The 14,704-nt window shown below is 46.4% G+C and overlaps 2 protein-coding genes across 2 annotated transcripts; both read left to right on the top strand.

Moving 5' to 3' along the window:
- Positions 1 to 232: 232 nt before the first annotated feature.
- Positions 233 to 10,153, top strand: PtA15_8A630 (uncharacterized protein; the record flags this gene model as incomplete). The annotated part of the gene is made up of 9 exons (XM_053172080.1): positions 233 to 642; positions 729 to 808; positions 872 to 1,035; positions 1,132 to 1,191; positions 1,279 to 1,372; positions 1,456 to 1,755; positions 1,830 to 1,881; positions 1,974 to 2,085; positions 10,136 to 10,153. 9 exons carry the CDS (start codon positions 233 to 235, stop codon positions 10,151 to 10,153), a joined length of 1,290 nt encoding a protein of 429 aa, XP_053023279.1.
- Positions 10,154 to 12,530: 2,377 nt separating this feature from the next.
- Positions 12,531 to 14,331, top strand: PtA15_8A629 (uncharacterized protein; the record flags this gene model as incomplete). The annotated part of the gene is made up of 6 exons (XM_053172078.1): positions 12,531 to 12,601; positions 12,679 to 13,117; positions 13,198 to 13,550; positions 13,658 to 13,950; positions 14,010 to 14,078; positions 14,144 to 14,331. The coding sequence occupies 6 exons, from the start codon at positions 12,531 to 12,533 to the stop codon at positions 14,329 to 14,331; spliced, it is 1,413 nt and encodes a 470-aa protein (XP_053023278.1).
- Between the last annotated feature and the right edge of the window lie 373 nt (positions 14,332 to 14,704).

The following is a 14,704-nucleotide window of genomic DNA, read 5'->3' as shown; positions in this document are numbered from 1 at the left end:
TTAATGAAATTGAGGAAATGGTTGGCCAGCTTCCGCATCGGTGTCTCCGACGAGCGTCTCCGCGAGGGTTGACCTTCGGCAAAACTTTCATCCGCTGACTCTGAGCTGAGGCCTCGAATGGGCCGTCAGATTTGTCAGCAGAGAATGGCAGGATCTCGATAAGAGCCCATGAGCTTCAAGCTCAGATGGATCGCCCATCGAGGACATTGCGATTTTTTTGTTTGAAGCAATCATGCCGTTTGTTACAGTATCATCTGGAGTCCAGCTTCACTACGAAATCAGTTATTGTACGGAAGGCGATGTCGGCCCCACTGAACGACCGTGGCTGATGGTGGTCCATCCCCTGTTGATGGATAGCTCCTACCTCAAAGCTTTCTGCGACCATCCGGCGATTAGAGCCTCTTTCAACCAAGTCTTGTTCGATGCTCGCCACCATGGTCGAAGTATGGACCCTCCATCAAAACCTGTCGATCTCTTCTCGCTCGCCGCAGACTTTGCTATCGGACTCGACAAGCTTCAGATCCAAGCTGTGCACGCCTTTGGTAGCCATCCTTGGTCCTCGGAGATCGTGCTCAGGATGGCGGCCGTCTTTCCCTCCAAAGTTCTCAGCTTATGTCTTTGTAGCATCCCTCCTCCAATACTGTAAGCTTTCTCTATTTTCTTCTGCATTTTTGGATACAATTACGCAATCCGAAACCGACTGTAACACTCCGTGATATTTCTTTCAGTGAACCTTACGTTGAACGGGCCTTTCAGGAATGCTTCGACGCCTGTGCACACCCAGAATCGGTAGAGGAATGGGATGAAGGTTAGCATGAAAAAAATCGGGATTGGTGAATAGTTGAAATTGAGTGCCATAGTTTTCTTCTAGGGGTGGGAGCGGTGCAATGGTTCAATTTCGGCGAGCCTTCACTAGTAGATCGTGACATCCTCGACGAATGGGCCAGTATTGTTGTCCGCCGGATTCCGCCTAGCCGCGCAAGTAACTCCTGTCTCTGCGTTTTGCCATTTTTAAGAGCGTGCAAAGTTTTAAAAGTGAGTTCTTGCAAGATTTACAATCGGTGTGTATGTGTGTGTGTCAGCGCAGCCAAGTCATCTCAAAAGCTAATTACCCACCCACCTTCCTTCAAGTCCGATTTCATCCCTGACGGCTTGAGACCAGAAGTCGAAATTCCCATATTGATTCTCAGAGTCGGTCGCCATTTCCTTTAAGAAAATCATCTCCTTGCAGAAGACTTGGCTTCTGTTGTGCTGATGATCACCCGAATTTCAATCCAGGGCGGGAACGACATGATTTTCACTGAGGCAGGAAGCCGCGGACGATTGGATGAATTTCCTTTCCATGAACATAGCACAGTAAAAACTATAGAAGGTGTCTTTTTAGTTTTTCCCTCTATTTCCGCAAAGCGATTCACGTATAGCTTATGACTGAAATGTAAAACTGCTTCATCGTAGATGCACCTTCGACGTTCATCAAGACCCATCCGCAAGAAACTCAAGCATATTACCTGAGCTGGATCCAAGAGCTTCTTGTGGATGGGAAGTATAGCTGCAAACATAACCCCGTTACCACTTGTTGGAGATCAAGTTTGGAGAAACTAGCCCATCACTTCAAAGACGACTCGATAGCCACCCGAGACCCGTCCCAAAGTGATAGCTACAGCCGGCAAACCCCCGAAGAAACAACCTTCTTCGCGCACATGCTTGCAGAATTGAGCGCCGGACAAGTCAAAACATTTTCGCTTTTCGGAGGCGGTAAGAGTGATTTCATACATAAAATTTGAGCTTTTTTTTAGTGATTGATCAAATGTCTGGATAATCATCTGCAGGAGCACCGGAGCCGTGGACGGACGCGAGTTTTCAGGAAAAAGTTCCATGGAGGTTTGTGATCTAGTCGAGGCTGAATCCTGATCTACAAGCTCTTACATACGATTGGCCTCACGACCTGATTTGATGTTTCGAATGTATTTCAGGTTTTCCAGTCGGTTTGATGAAGCCAGATTGTCATCAAGAGGGCCGTTGCTAATACAGCCCGCCGAACACAACTATGAAGTCGAAGAAATCAAAATCAAAACCTCGGTGGAAGTGTGTTACCACACTTCAAACATTGTTGGATTTCCCGCGCGGAGTATCCGGTAGCGGTCACGTGATATCCGGTAAATACCCGGAATATCTGGTCGGATTCTCGGATTGGGCTCCCCACTCTCACGCCCATCGGGCCCTGTCTCGCACACATCTCAGGTCATGGATGCAAAGCTGCCAACTCTCTTGCATGCATCGGGCCCTGTCTTGCCCGCATCTCAGATTGTGAAACTACCATAAAACCCCCAGTTGTACATGCAACTTGCACCCAGACAATGAAAATAAATGAAATAACAACAGGCCATGAATGGGAGGGGCTTCTTTTTTTTTCTTTTTTTTTTTTTTTTATAAGTGTAGATTTGATTTGAAATTGTGCACTATGCATATTCAACTAGCTTACAAATTTAACTATGTGGCAGAACCACACAGCCTTACAATTGAAAATAGAGGGGAGAACTTTAACGGGCTTCCTGGGAGTTTGCTTTTGAGAGTTTTTTTTTTTTTTTTGCTATTTACTTATTTAGAAGAGAAGAAAGAAAAAGGAGGAAAAAGATGGGTGAAAAAGGGAAGAACCTGTGGGGAGAAGTTGGGTCCAAAGAGCTGGAAGGGGGATCTCAAAGGGTATCCCTGAATTTGCTTTCCCGTCAGAATTGAGGGAGTCTGGCCAAGAGTTCAATGAAGGATTTTGTGGCCAGGAAGGCCAAGGTTGTGGAGGAGAGTTCTGGTTGTGACCGTGGTGATCTTCTTGTTGTGGAGGCTCATGCTGGCTACTGCCCTAGCCCTGGTGTACCTGGAACAAGAAACAAGGTAGTGATCCACTGTTTTGGGGACCCCACACTCCAAGCAAATCAGGTATGGAGCTTGACTGCACTTGAATTGGAAAGCATTCAAATGGACGTGCCCTGAGCGAAGTTGATGGAATGCCGCCTGGACAAGAAAGGTCATTCGCGGGGACCCTTTCCATAGTTTCTCCTTCCGGAGCAAATTGGTCTTCTTGGATGACACGCTGCCCCTGATTGACTCGTCGAGGAGGGAAGCTCCTCTGGCCTCCACCGCTTTTCTGTTGGCCAGCTCTTTGCCCTTGATCCCAACGTGGCCCGGGCACCATCAGACCATAATCTGTGTTGAGATTGGGATAGAGTCAGCTGTATCCTGGATTTGAGAAAGAATGTATTGGCCTGATTTTGGAGCCCTTGGGTTCCTCAACCTGTCAATGGCTGCTTGGCTGTCCGTCAAGATGATTATTTGGGCCCTGGTTACCGGGAGCTTTGCCGTGCTGCCTATCTCCAGTCCAAGCCGGATGCCTACCAATTTGCACTCGAAGTTGGAGGCCGTGCCCGGCGGACCCAAGAATGCAAGTTCAGACAGACTTCCATCTATTGAGACCGCCCCTACTCCTAGCCCTTCCTCTGGGTGAGCAGAGCCGTCAGTGAAGATAACCAGGTCAGAAGCGGGGTTTACTGTTTCAAGGAACAACACCACTGATTGTTTTGCCTCCTGCTTGCTGGCCCTGTCAACAACAAGCTCCATATGTCTTTTGGGTTGCCATGGGGGCCTGCTAATGTTGATGAAATTCACCACCTCGAGCCTTTTCTCCGCGAGGCCAGCCAGTACCTCCCGGTTGAGGGAGGCGTGGACCAGGCTAGGGAAAGTCCTGGCCGTCCACAACAGTTCAGTTTGAATCTGCTGCTCTATTGCTGTAGCCCTGTGAGTCACCCTAGTCAGCTTAGTCAGGTAAAAGTTTGTAATCCGGTTTATAGCGGTTGTTTTGATGCATCTGAAGGGCCGATACTTGTTGAGGTATTTGACCGGCGTAGACTTCAGAGCCCCTAACGCAAAACGCGCCGCCGAGCGTTCCATGAGATCATGTTTGAAACTTTCTGCCTGTTCAGGGAGGTGAACCAGACCTGCGCCCCGTAGAGAACCTTGGGCACAAGAACGGCAGAGATCAGAAGCCCGCGCTCCTGCTCCCATATTCCCCATGTCAAGCTGCCAATCCTAAGGAGCTGGCCTAGAGTGTCATCAGCTTTTTTCCTAACCTGTGCGTGTTGCTTCCCAAATGTCAGTTTCTCACTGAGCCAAAGGCCCAGACATTTGATGTCCCACTGCAGGGCCAATTCCTGGTCATTAAAGAGGAAAGGGGACTTAGCCGCTTTTGAATGTGTGAAGATCACAAATTGTGCCTTCTGGCTATCAAAGATAGCCCCATGGCTCCTGCCCCACAAGAGCGACTCCTCCCCTATCTGATTCAATCGCGCCCTGGCCTCTTCTACAGTCCTTCCCGCCGAGAGGTGAACAACATCATTGATGAAGCATAAAGACACCTCATCCCTATCAAACTCAAATTGCCTTAGCAACAGATTGGAGTTGTAGATGATGTACAGGATGACTGATAAGGGTGAGCCCTGCGGGAGCCCCATATCAACTTCAAACTCAGCTGATTCGTAACAACAGTGGGCCACTACGCTAAATTACGCTATTTTAGCCCTAACGTTTAGCGTAGCGGCAAAAAGCACTGGCCTTTTTTGAATAGCGTTAGCGCGCTGTTAGCGCCACTGCGCTGCGCTAATCTTCAGCGGCGCTAACAGCACGCCAATTTTTGTTTAGCGTTAGCGCTAAACTACAGCCGCTACGCTGCGCTGCGCAACGTTGCGCTAAGGCGCTTTTAGCAGAAAAACAGCCTTTTTTGCCTCAAAAAGCGCTGTAGCGCAGCGTAGCGAACACTATTTTGCGCCCTGCGTGCTTAGCGTTAGCGCCATTGCACAAATCTGCGCTAACGCTACGCTAAAAGCTAAAATATCTTTGCACCCTGCACGCGTAGCGTTAGCGCAGATGCGCGCGATTGCGCTAACACTACGCTAAAAAATAGCGCATTTGCGCTGCGCTACGCTACGCTAAAATTTGTTAGCGTAGCTGACCCACTGTTGTTCGTAATTGCAAGGCAAAGTCTTGTGCATTGACCTTCCAGGAAACGGCCTATGATCTTCCACAAATAGGTGGGGCATCCCTTCCGACGGAGGGAATGAACCAGGCGGTAGGTTGACCAACGGGTAGGCCGACTTCACATCTAAGAACAAAGCCGTGAATGTCTTGCCCTCCCTCTATTTTTGCTTTACCCACATAGTTAGCACCAGCAGAGCGTCTTTGCACCCTTTACCTTGGCGTCCTCCTGGTGTCCGTCGGGGATGATGTTCTGTGATTCTGCCCAGAAAGGAAGTTGGTCAGCAATAGTTGACTCAAAGACTTTGCTGATTGTGTTGAGCAGGGATATTGGCCGGTACGCCCCTGGGTTGGTGTAATCTGGTTTTGCAAACTTCCTGACAATGACTGTGGTGGCAATGCACCAGGCAGCGGGAAACCGGTCCTCACGTATGCATCTGTTGAAAAGGGTAGCAAGAGTTTCAGCCAGCTCTACCGCGCATATGGAGAGGATTTCATTGGGAATACGATCAGGCCCTGAGGCCTTCTTCTTTGCCAGTCTACTTAGCACTCTCGCAGGTGACAAAGGGGTTTACCCCCAAAGAAGAGGCCTCCACCGCGGGGACATCCAACAAGTTTCAGCCACTCAATACCACTGATGTGCCTGCAAAAAGGAGCTCAGCCTGCTCCTTCTTGTTCAAGGTGAAGGTGCCATCCGGCCATCTCAGAGGGAGGATTTCCCGACCGCTTCTGGGTTTGGTGAACTGGAGGGCCTGAAAAACCGTTGTGGTGCTCCATTCCAAACCATAAGTAGTATTTTATTGCTTTCTTTTACATATATTCATCATTACATTGAACATTTCCCCATAACCCTTCACAAATACCTCATTATTATTGCATATTCAGATTCTACATCAAATTTCACATATAGTCCCTCATACATAGTATACCCTTATCTTCAATGGTTCAATAGTTATAGAGGATATAAGACTTACAGATAATCTACAGTCTTCATTAGTTACAATACTCAATTCATTAGTAACTTACTGGAATCATTACAGTACATCCCTTTTACATAATTACTTTCACATACTAAACCCTTTACATACATTCCTCATTATGTACTATGGCTATTGTACACATTACATCATTAGATCTGTGCTTACCTCTTTCAGTAGTGCTCATCATTACAAGTTGTTACTATGTTCTCATCACTTTTCCCCATTAGTACATTCTTTTATTCCCATAACCAGCATTCCCTTTTCAGCATTGCTCATCATTACATACTGTTACTATGTTCACATCACTCTTCCTCATTTGTACAACCTTCATTCTCATAGCCAGAACTCTTTATTGTCTGTGCTCATCCCTCCTTACTATAAGAATTGTCTTCCCCCCCCTCACTTGTACCTCATGCAGAGAAATATATACAGAATTTATAGATAATTTTGGATACAGAAATTATAAGTTCCCCACTCTCATCAATCCTCCATCTCTCTTACCCTCAGTAGTCAGTAGTTAAAGCTCATAGTACTAGCTCCTAAGATCAAGCAGAAATCAGCCACACCTTTTCTTCTTTTTTCTTAGTGTTACTCTCATCCCCTCAGCATTAGTCAGGAAGGCAGCCTCATCAGCACCCTTGCATAGCTTACATTAGTACTAGTGTTGCTATCCATTTACCTTCCAAGCTCTATTCTCCCCTTTGAGTAGTTCCACACCGTCATCACATCAGTTGAAGCTAGGAAATCCCGCAAGTGTTGCTGCTTGAGTTAGTGAAATTCCTCCCAAAACCTGCCATTCCAGTAGTTATATTGGTCAGCGTTAGTCGGCGAGGGGGACATCACTAGGAGACGTCAACACTTGTTCCTTGCTTTCACAAGGGGAAACAAGATATCCTTGTCCCACCACTTCTTGACTTTTCCTGGATTAAAGCGGATCTTCTTTCCCTGGCCCTGCCAAGCACCAAAAATGCATGAAGTGAGTTGTTCTTCCACTGAGTCCACATCCAGCCGCGATAATTCAAGACTTAGCTGGTTGAGCTCGCATTCCAGCACCCTCCTCAGTTTGTCTTGGTCCAACTCCACCGGCTGAGGGGCCACCGTGCGGTATACCGGCTTTGGGGGGGAAAGCCTGAGAGTTGTAACAAGTTTCTGGTAGTCAGAGCCGTGGTTATCTAAACAAGTGTTTGTCCTGTGGATCAGCTGGGAAGCAAGGAGGTTTGCCCAAGTCAGGTTGCTTGTTGTCCTGGCACCCCGGTGTAAGACTCAAAAGGTGTCGTGAGACCCTTTTGCTGAATGGCGAAAGGTATGGATGAGGTGCAAGCTCTGCCTTTCTGTATATCAGAAAACAAGACCACCAAGGTAAGCTTGGCAATTTATTTTGTGATAGGATATGTTCAAAGATGAGATATATAAGAGGATTGTTGTCGATGTCCGAGGTTGATGGGGTTACTGATGTATGTGATAGGTGACGGTGACTTGATGTCTCGAGTGGGGCTTGAACCTAGGTCCTTTGCCTGAGGGTATATAAGTTCAGAACGTGAGGGGTGATGAGGGTGAGAGGGAGCTAAGCTCAACCAGGAGTGGAACCGGGGACTGGTTACTGGTGAAAGGTGTGTGACTGAGCGGTGATATGAATTTCAAATAAAGTGTGAAAGGTATGTGAACTGAGTGGTGGTGTGAGCTGATAACTGTGATATGGATAGATAATATGAGTGATAAGTGAGTAGGGAATATAGACCGCCAGATGGCATGAGGATCTGAGGGGGAATGTCCCCTGATGGGATGAGGAGAAAACAACTGGCAGGCAGAGGCCTCCTTATATAGACAATGATGAGGGAATTTAGCTCCAGGGGAACAGCTTTGAGGGAATTTGGCTGGTGAGAAAGTACAACTGAGGGAATTTAGCTAGACTATTTACAATGCGTCCCTTTGATATGCAAACAGGATCATATATATTCATACAAGGATTTTCCAAGATCAAAGATATGCAAATGGGAAACAAACATATGCAAGGGGAAATAGGAGGTGAGGCCTGATAAAAGGAAGGAAGAAAAGTAATTCATGTGCCGTATGCATTGTGCCAAGTATGGTAGCCAAGAGTTGAGTCTGTGTGTGAACCCACTCGGACTGGTGCGTGAAAGGGGTGATTTGCGTATCTTCTGATCCGGTAGAGATATGAGGGTGGTTTCAGTGGGTGACTAGGGGCTATTTTGGTCCTAGATTCCATTTCTGCTTTCCAGTTGGCTGTATCTTGAGGCTTTTTGTGAGTACACATAAAAGTTTGAATTTTCCTCCTACAAAAACAGGAATAATGACCACACCGGCTGGAAAAAAAAGTGGGAAAGACCCTTTGAGAGACCAATCTGAACCCGCGCCTTCCACACAACAAGACAAGGGACTTAGCGTCCTTGTGGAAATGGGAGTAGCCCAGCGGGTTCCAGGAACGGTGATGCAGATTTGAGTCCATCTCAATGAGTGTTGCCACCTTCCTATTGTTGGCCGTATCCAGCCACCCTCGTACCTGATCCAGAACGGTTGTGGGACCTGGTGGGTTGTAAACATTTAGGGCCCGTAGATGGGCCCTGGTCAGTAGTGTCAAATCCAAACCAATAAAAAACTTACCGCTGCCTCCCAGAACTTTAATATTCTGGGATGCGAGTGATTTGCGGACGTAGGAGACCACCCGGTGCTTGTCCTTGAGTTACTTTGGCTGGTGTTTGGGGATGTAGAAATTCCACCATGCCTCATGGTCAGGGGGAATACATGTCAGCGGGTTTATCCAAGGCTCCTGAATGAGAAGGGAAATTACTGAGTCCGGCTCAGTGTTAAGGATACTATATGTGGTTGCTTGGCTATTGTGACAGTTCAACTGCACAATAAAGGAGGGCACAAAGTCTTCATTGCTAAAAAGGGAAGAATGGTTATCTACAACAGAATCACTAGGGACATTAGGGGTTAGTGTAAGGCCTAAATTATTCATGACGTAAGTGATTTTTAGAGACAAGCCATGCCTGTTTCACCTCACATGCCTTATCACAAGGCGTGTTGGTTTCCCAAATTTCCTTGCCCTTGCCTGTGTCCCTCCAAATGACACACTTCTTCCCCGTTTGGTAAGCCATGTCCGGACAATCCCTTGTCTTGTGCTTCCTGCCGCATTTGCCGCACTTGGGATCCGCTCGGCACCATTTTCCAAAATGGCCCATCTGAAGGCACTTGAAGCACTGCAGCGGGAGCTTCTTGAAGCATTCAACCCTGTGGAAACAACCATTCAAAAACATGCCCCGCTGCTTGACCAAGAGATCAGCTATCACAGGTTCCGTAAGATCTATGAAAACCATACCAGCCAGACAGGGGTCCCTGGGATCCCTGGATCCTCCCAACCAGCGCATCTTGAAAATTTTGTTTGAGAGGAAGTTGTTGTCCAACGCAATGGCAATCTTGCTGGCAGCCACATCAACATTGAATGCCTGGGGGATTCCATGAGCTAGGACGGAGTAGGTGCTTGGTGATGCCTCCAAGTCACACTCCTATTACAAAGTGTGCTTTGGAATACTCCTATTACGGAGTGTGCTTTGGAACACTTCTATTACGGAGTGTGTGTAGAGACTGTAAAATGAAGATGTGTCTGGTGAGAGTCAAACTCACGACCTCAGCTGTGCTGAGACACATACTAGAGTGCTGCCTTTACCAACTAGGCTACAGACGCTTGTGGCTGCCAGCTGGGTGGTTGGTTGGTAGTGCTCATGGGTCGATCTGACAGCCCTCCATACTGTGGTGATACATCATGGTAGCAGACTAACAGACAACTCAACAGTGTGCTTTGGAACACTCCTATTACGGATTGTGCTTTGGCACACTCCTATTACGGATTGTGCTTTGGCACACTCCTATTACGGATTGTGCTTTGGCACACTCCTATTACGGAGTGTGCTTTGGAACACTCCTATTACGGAGTGTGCTTTGGAACCCTCCTATTATAGAGTGTGCTTTGGCACACTTCCATCTATTACGGAGTGTGCTTTGGCACACTCCCATCTATTACGGAGTGTGCTTTGGCACACTCCCATCTATTACATAGTGTGCTTTGGGATACAGGGTATCCTGGATTTATCTGGTAGTGGATGAAGTACCAGGACTTGATTGGCCTTTGATACAAGTATATTCAAATTGAGTGTTTGTCAGATTGACCTCTTATTCTATAAATAGCAGTTTAGTTCAGAATTAAGCAGACAAAACAAGAAAACCTTACCTTTGTGTGGGCTTGGACTGAATGCTATGGCCAAAGCTATCTTCAATCTGTTTTCATTATGCACCATGGCCATTTCATACAGCCTGTCTTTGCTCAGCAATTCTTGATGGCAAAAATTGACTCTAATTTCCTTCCATCCTTTGTACATAAATTCTCTTATATGTCCATCAGCCTTCATTTTTCCTTGTGATCAATAGCTTGTTTTTGTGATGAAATTCTCCCCCAAAATTGTTAATTTTATGTCCTTACATCAGGAATATCTTTCTTCATGTGTGACAATTGGAGTATTCATCCCAACACTGCAAGAAAAAGTCAAGCAACTGCAAGCAGTTGACATGTAAGAACTCCAAGCAAGCTTGTGGTATTACACAAGCCTTTGTCAAGGATTACTGTTGAACAAGCTTCAGTGCACAGTCATGTGCAGAAAAAGCTTATGTGTTTGGGTGGAGCTAGAACAGAAGTTTCACAGCATTGAACAATAAACCGCATGTCAACTGATAGCAGTTGCTTGACTTTTTCTTGCAGTGCAAGAAAATAAGTTTTTTTAGACCCAAGTCAAGCTGAAGATATAGATAGACACAAAGACAAAGATAAGACTTTCAAAAAAAATCAACCCAAACAAACTAGAAGTTACAATCTGGGTTTTAAAATATTTCTCTCTAAGGCCCTGTTTGGCTGCGCATGTGATGTGATAAATCAGGCAATTTATAATGGGTATAACAGCCATTCATTTTGTGTTTGTGGCAGCCGGCAATGTCATAAAAGACATGACCGCGCATGACTGAAAATTTAGGGTTGGGATTTAAGCACACCAATAAAAGTGTGAACCTGCAACCACTCCAATCATTTTGGAGTGGGATGTGGTCCACTCCAAAACCAGGTGTGGTTCACCCCAAAACTAGGTCTTTTTTGCAGTGAGCCACATCCCACTCCAGAAATATTGGAGTGGTTGCAAGTTCACACCTTTTTTGGTGTGCATGTAGTAAATCATTGGGGTGCCTGAAGAAAATTTAGCATCCCCGCTGTGGTGAGCAAAAGTGGTCCCCGCGTAGAAATGTCAGGATCACCACCGCTCCAAGATGATTCCCAGGAAAAGTCGGGTGATCTGGGGAAACTCCGCTCCGCTCCGCACGTAAGTAAGGGGCGCAATAATCGTAGAGCAAGTAAAAGTAACATATAAAATATCCGCAAAACACGTAGAAAAGCCGCAGTAAACACTGTACAATAAGGGTGTTCAAAGTTGAAATCATAAAATTTTCAATGCATAAAATCATAAAATTATAAAACTTTCAAGTGATGATTTCATATGTACCATTCTAGAAATGTTGCTCTAATTTGAGTACTTGGGTGCAACATATTTTTTTCAGCTTAGAATTTTATGATTTTATGGTGTTATGATTTTATGCAAGTCAACTTTGAACACCCTAAATCTGCCATGAAGTAAAAAAGATAAACTCCACCAGTGAAAAATAACATCTCCGCCGTAAAGAATCTGTACCAAACCAGAATGAGTAAAAACCCCGTAAAACATAATAAATATCCTGGGGGGGGGGAACTCCCTCCCCCCTCCGTACAAAAGGAAAAGAGCTCTCTGACAGCTGCATTGATAAACATGTAGAATAAATATTTCAAGTCCAAAAAAGAAAAAAAAAATCCCAAGTTGTTTTCTCGGGCTCTCAGCTGGGAGGGAGCCTTTTGAGATGGTCGTTGGAAGCCCAAGGTGCTAGTCCCAATGCCGGCATAGAGGCGGCCGACGGGTGCATCCAATCTTACAAGGCCTTGCCGCCATCGCTGCGTGGTGGTCACAATGGCGGCCCGGCCGGGGCGCCTCATGGGGGCCGACCGCTGGCCCGCCCTTTAGACGCCGGGTCACTCGATCTCGCTCGGGCCTTGGGGCCGCCCCGAGGACCGTGGCGCCCAGGGGGCCACCGTGGCGTCTTGGGGGCTGAACCGCGCGGTCGTGACGCCACGGCCTGTTTGAATTGTAGTCATAGGGGTTTTCTGTCATTGTGTTTCTGTTCGAGGTGCCCTTATAAGGCGTCCTCTCTCTTGTGAGGGGGTTTTTGCCCCAGTTCCATTTCATATTCAGGCCATTCGCCAGTTTCCCCTCACCTATTGCGCGTGTCTATTCCGCTGAGCCTCTGCATCCTGAAGAGCCCCGCTTCATCCAGAAGTACCCGCCCATATCCGCAGGTTTCGGAAGCTCGGGTTTCATATATCTGTTGTGATCCGCGGTCCTTCACCAGATATCCCGGATTATTTACCGGATATCCCTCATCATGATTATTGCAATTTATGGCCTGGCTTTGGTAAACTGCCTTGTTGCTTTGGAGGGCGCGGTTGCAAACAGGTAAGCTGCTTGTTTTTCTGCGCATACTACTCCACACTTATCGGTGGACCATGAGCTGATTGTTCATTTCCAACTAGCTTCATCCCCCAGTCGGAAGTCACCCAACAACCAAGGCACCTCGGCTCCTCAGCTCATGCCCCGCAACCAAGTGCCCAAGACTTTGACATCGAAAGACCAACTGGAAATTTTGATTTTGGCGCCGGCTCGCCTACCCCGCCAGGAAGCGGGTTATTGCTCACAACAGATTACACTAATAGTAGCACTCTCCTGCATCACAACTTTCGGGCACCTGCCGATGGGCTTTCCAGAAGACAAGATACCACGGCCAAACTTTTCACGCAGAATATTAATAATCCTCCGCCCATTGTAAGCGCGGTAAACAACACAAACAATCGAGCTCCTCCGCCCAACAGGAATGCAACACGCCCTCCCACGATCAACAATAATGGTATAGGCACGATCAATAATAACAATATTGTCAAGTCTTTTACGGATACGGTCCAAATCAGTGGCGATGTTAGTTTATGTACTTTTTCAGTTACACGGAGCTCACCAGCAGCTAATTTTTTTCTTGATTTTGTTGCCAAAAAATATAGCTTATCCGAACACAGTCAGCTTGGAACGATGGATTGAGGATTGATACATTTTCTGCCACACCGCATGTCTTGTCGATCAAGAAAAAGATGAACCCAGCTTCGGCGAAGTTTGTTACTGCTGCAGATCCCTCCCGGGGCTTTCTAGGAGGAGAATGGAGAGAGTTGACCAATTTTTCGTACATGGTATCTTTTGAGGGCGAATTTCCGGATGACCTCTCATTCAGGATCTCGGCACCTTATGATAAGCTCCAGCCTCCGATGAACGTCGCCGTTGATGACGAGGTTTACCTTGGCCTCTATGATCCGAATCGCAGTGGTTGGGTAGTGGATACTGAAAGAATGGAAAATCGTCGGTGAGGGTCCAACCTTTCTTCTGTTATCAGCTCCATAAGCTAAAAAATGTTTGGTTTTTTTGTGCTGTGGTTAAATTTATATTGTTTTTCTGCCTGAATTACTTCAGGAGAGACAAGCGAGTGGATTTGATCGGGATCCCTGCCCCCTCTGGAGAGTATAGGCTATTGGCACGTTCGAGTCGTGATCCAGCATCATCCATGGCCCTGTCTTTCGGAAACGGAACCGATGGTTTGTTTAAAGTCTTGGCACCGGGTGGCTTGTCAGCTGCCCCTCCTTTGCAAGTGGGCACCTGGCAAGACGGCAGCAGGATAATCATTCGAAGTCTGCAGGCGATGCAAATCAGAATGGAAACTAGTAGTATCGCTACAGGTTTTATTCCATTAGGCTATGAGGCGGCTAGTAAGTTTAGACGCTTTATCGAAGAAATGATTTTTAACTGATTTGTCCCTTCTCACCAGCCCGTTATGGATTGTTGATAACCACCACCTCTCCTGCAGGTCAAGTAATCATGAACTTGCAACTTGCGTGTAAGATAATCAACATCTCATAATCGCCCGTAATGGCCTCTAATTAGAATGTTGTGAACTCTTAGATGTCCCCACTCAGCTCGAAGCAAAAGGCTTCTTTCCAAATGACCTCGTGATGGCTGGAAGACCCCTGAGAGCAAATCAGCAATATCAGATTCTATCGGCCACAACTATTAGCGGGAACGGTGCGCTGATGAATATTCCGATGAATATTGTCGAAGGGGAGTATCTGTTACTGGTAAGGTCTAACTAGGCTAAAATTTCAAAAGACCTTCGAGGATTTAAAGACCGTCCAACTCAGGAAACAGAGCAAGGCCATGGAGTAATAATTATATTGGTAATACTGGATATCGAATATTGTAATCATCAGTCATAGTTGTGTTAAATTAATCTTGAAGAAAGCCAAAACAGAAAAGCTTTCAGTCCCGCTAAAAGGCTAGCAAACTGACATTGATTTTGAATTGTTAAATCAAATATCACTACCTATAAAGGGAGTATTTCCACGTCAAAAGATCAGAATCAGAATGGCTGAAGCCTCATCTGAATAAGAGATCAAGTCTCTAGCAGGATTGATTACCCCCAGAGCCTTCTTAGTTTAAAGTCAAATTATGTTCAATAATTTTGGT

This window comes from Puccinia triticina, chromosome 8A (genome assembly GCF_026914185.1).
Source record: "Puccinia triticina chromosome 8A, complete sequence".
NCBI lineage: Eukaryota > Fungi > Basidiomycota > Pucciniomycetes > Pucciniales > Pucciniaceae > Puccinia > Puccinia triticina.
This window is presented reverse-complemented; position numbering and strand designations above follow the sequence as displayed.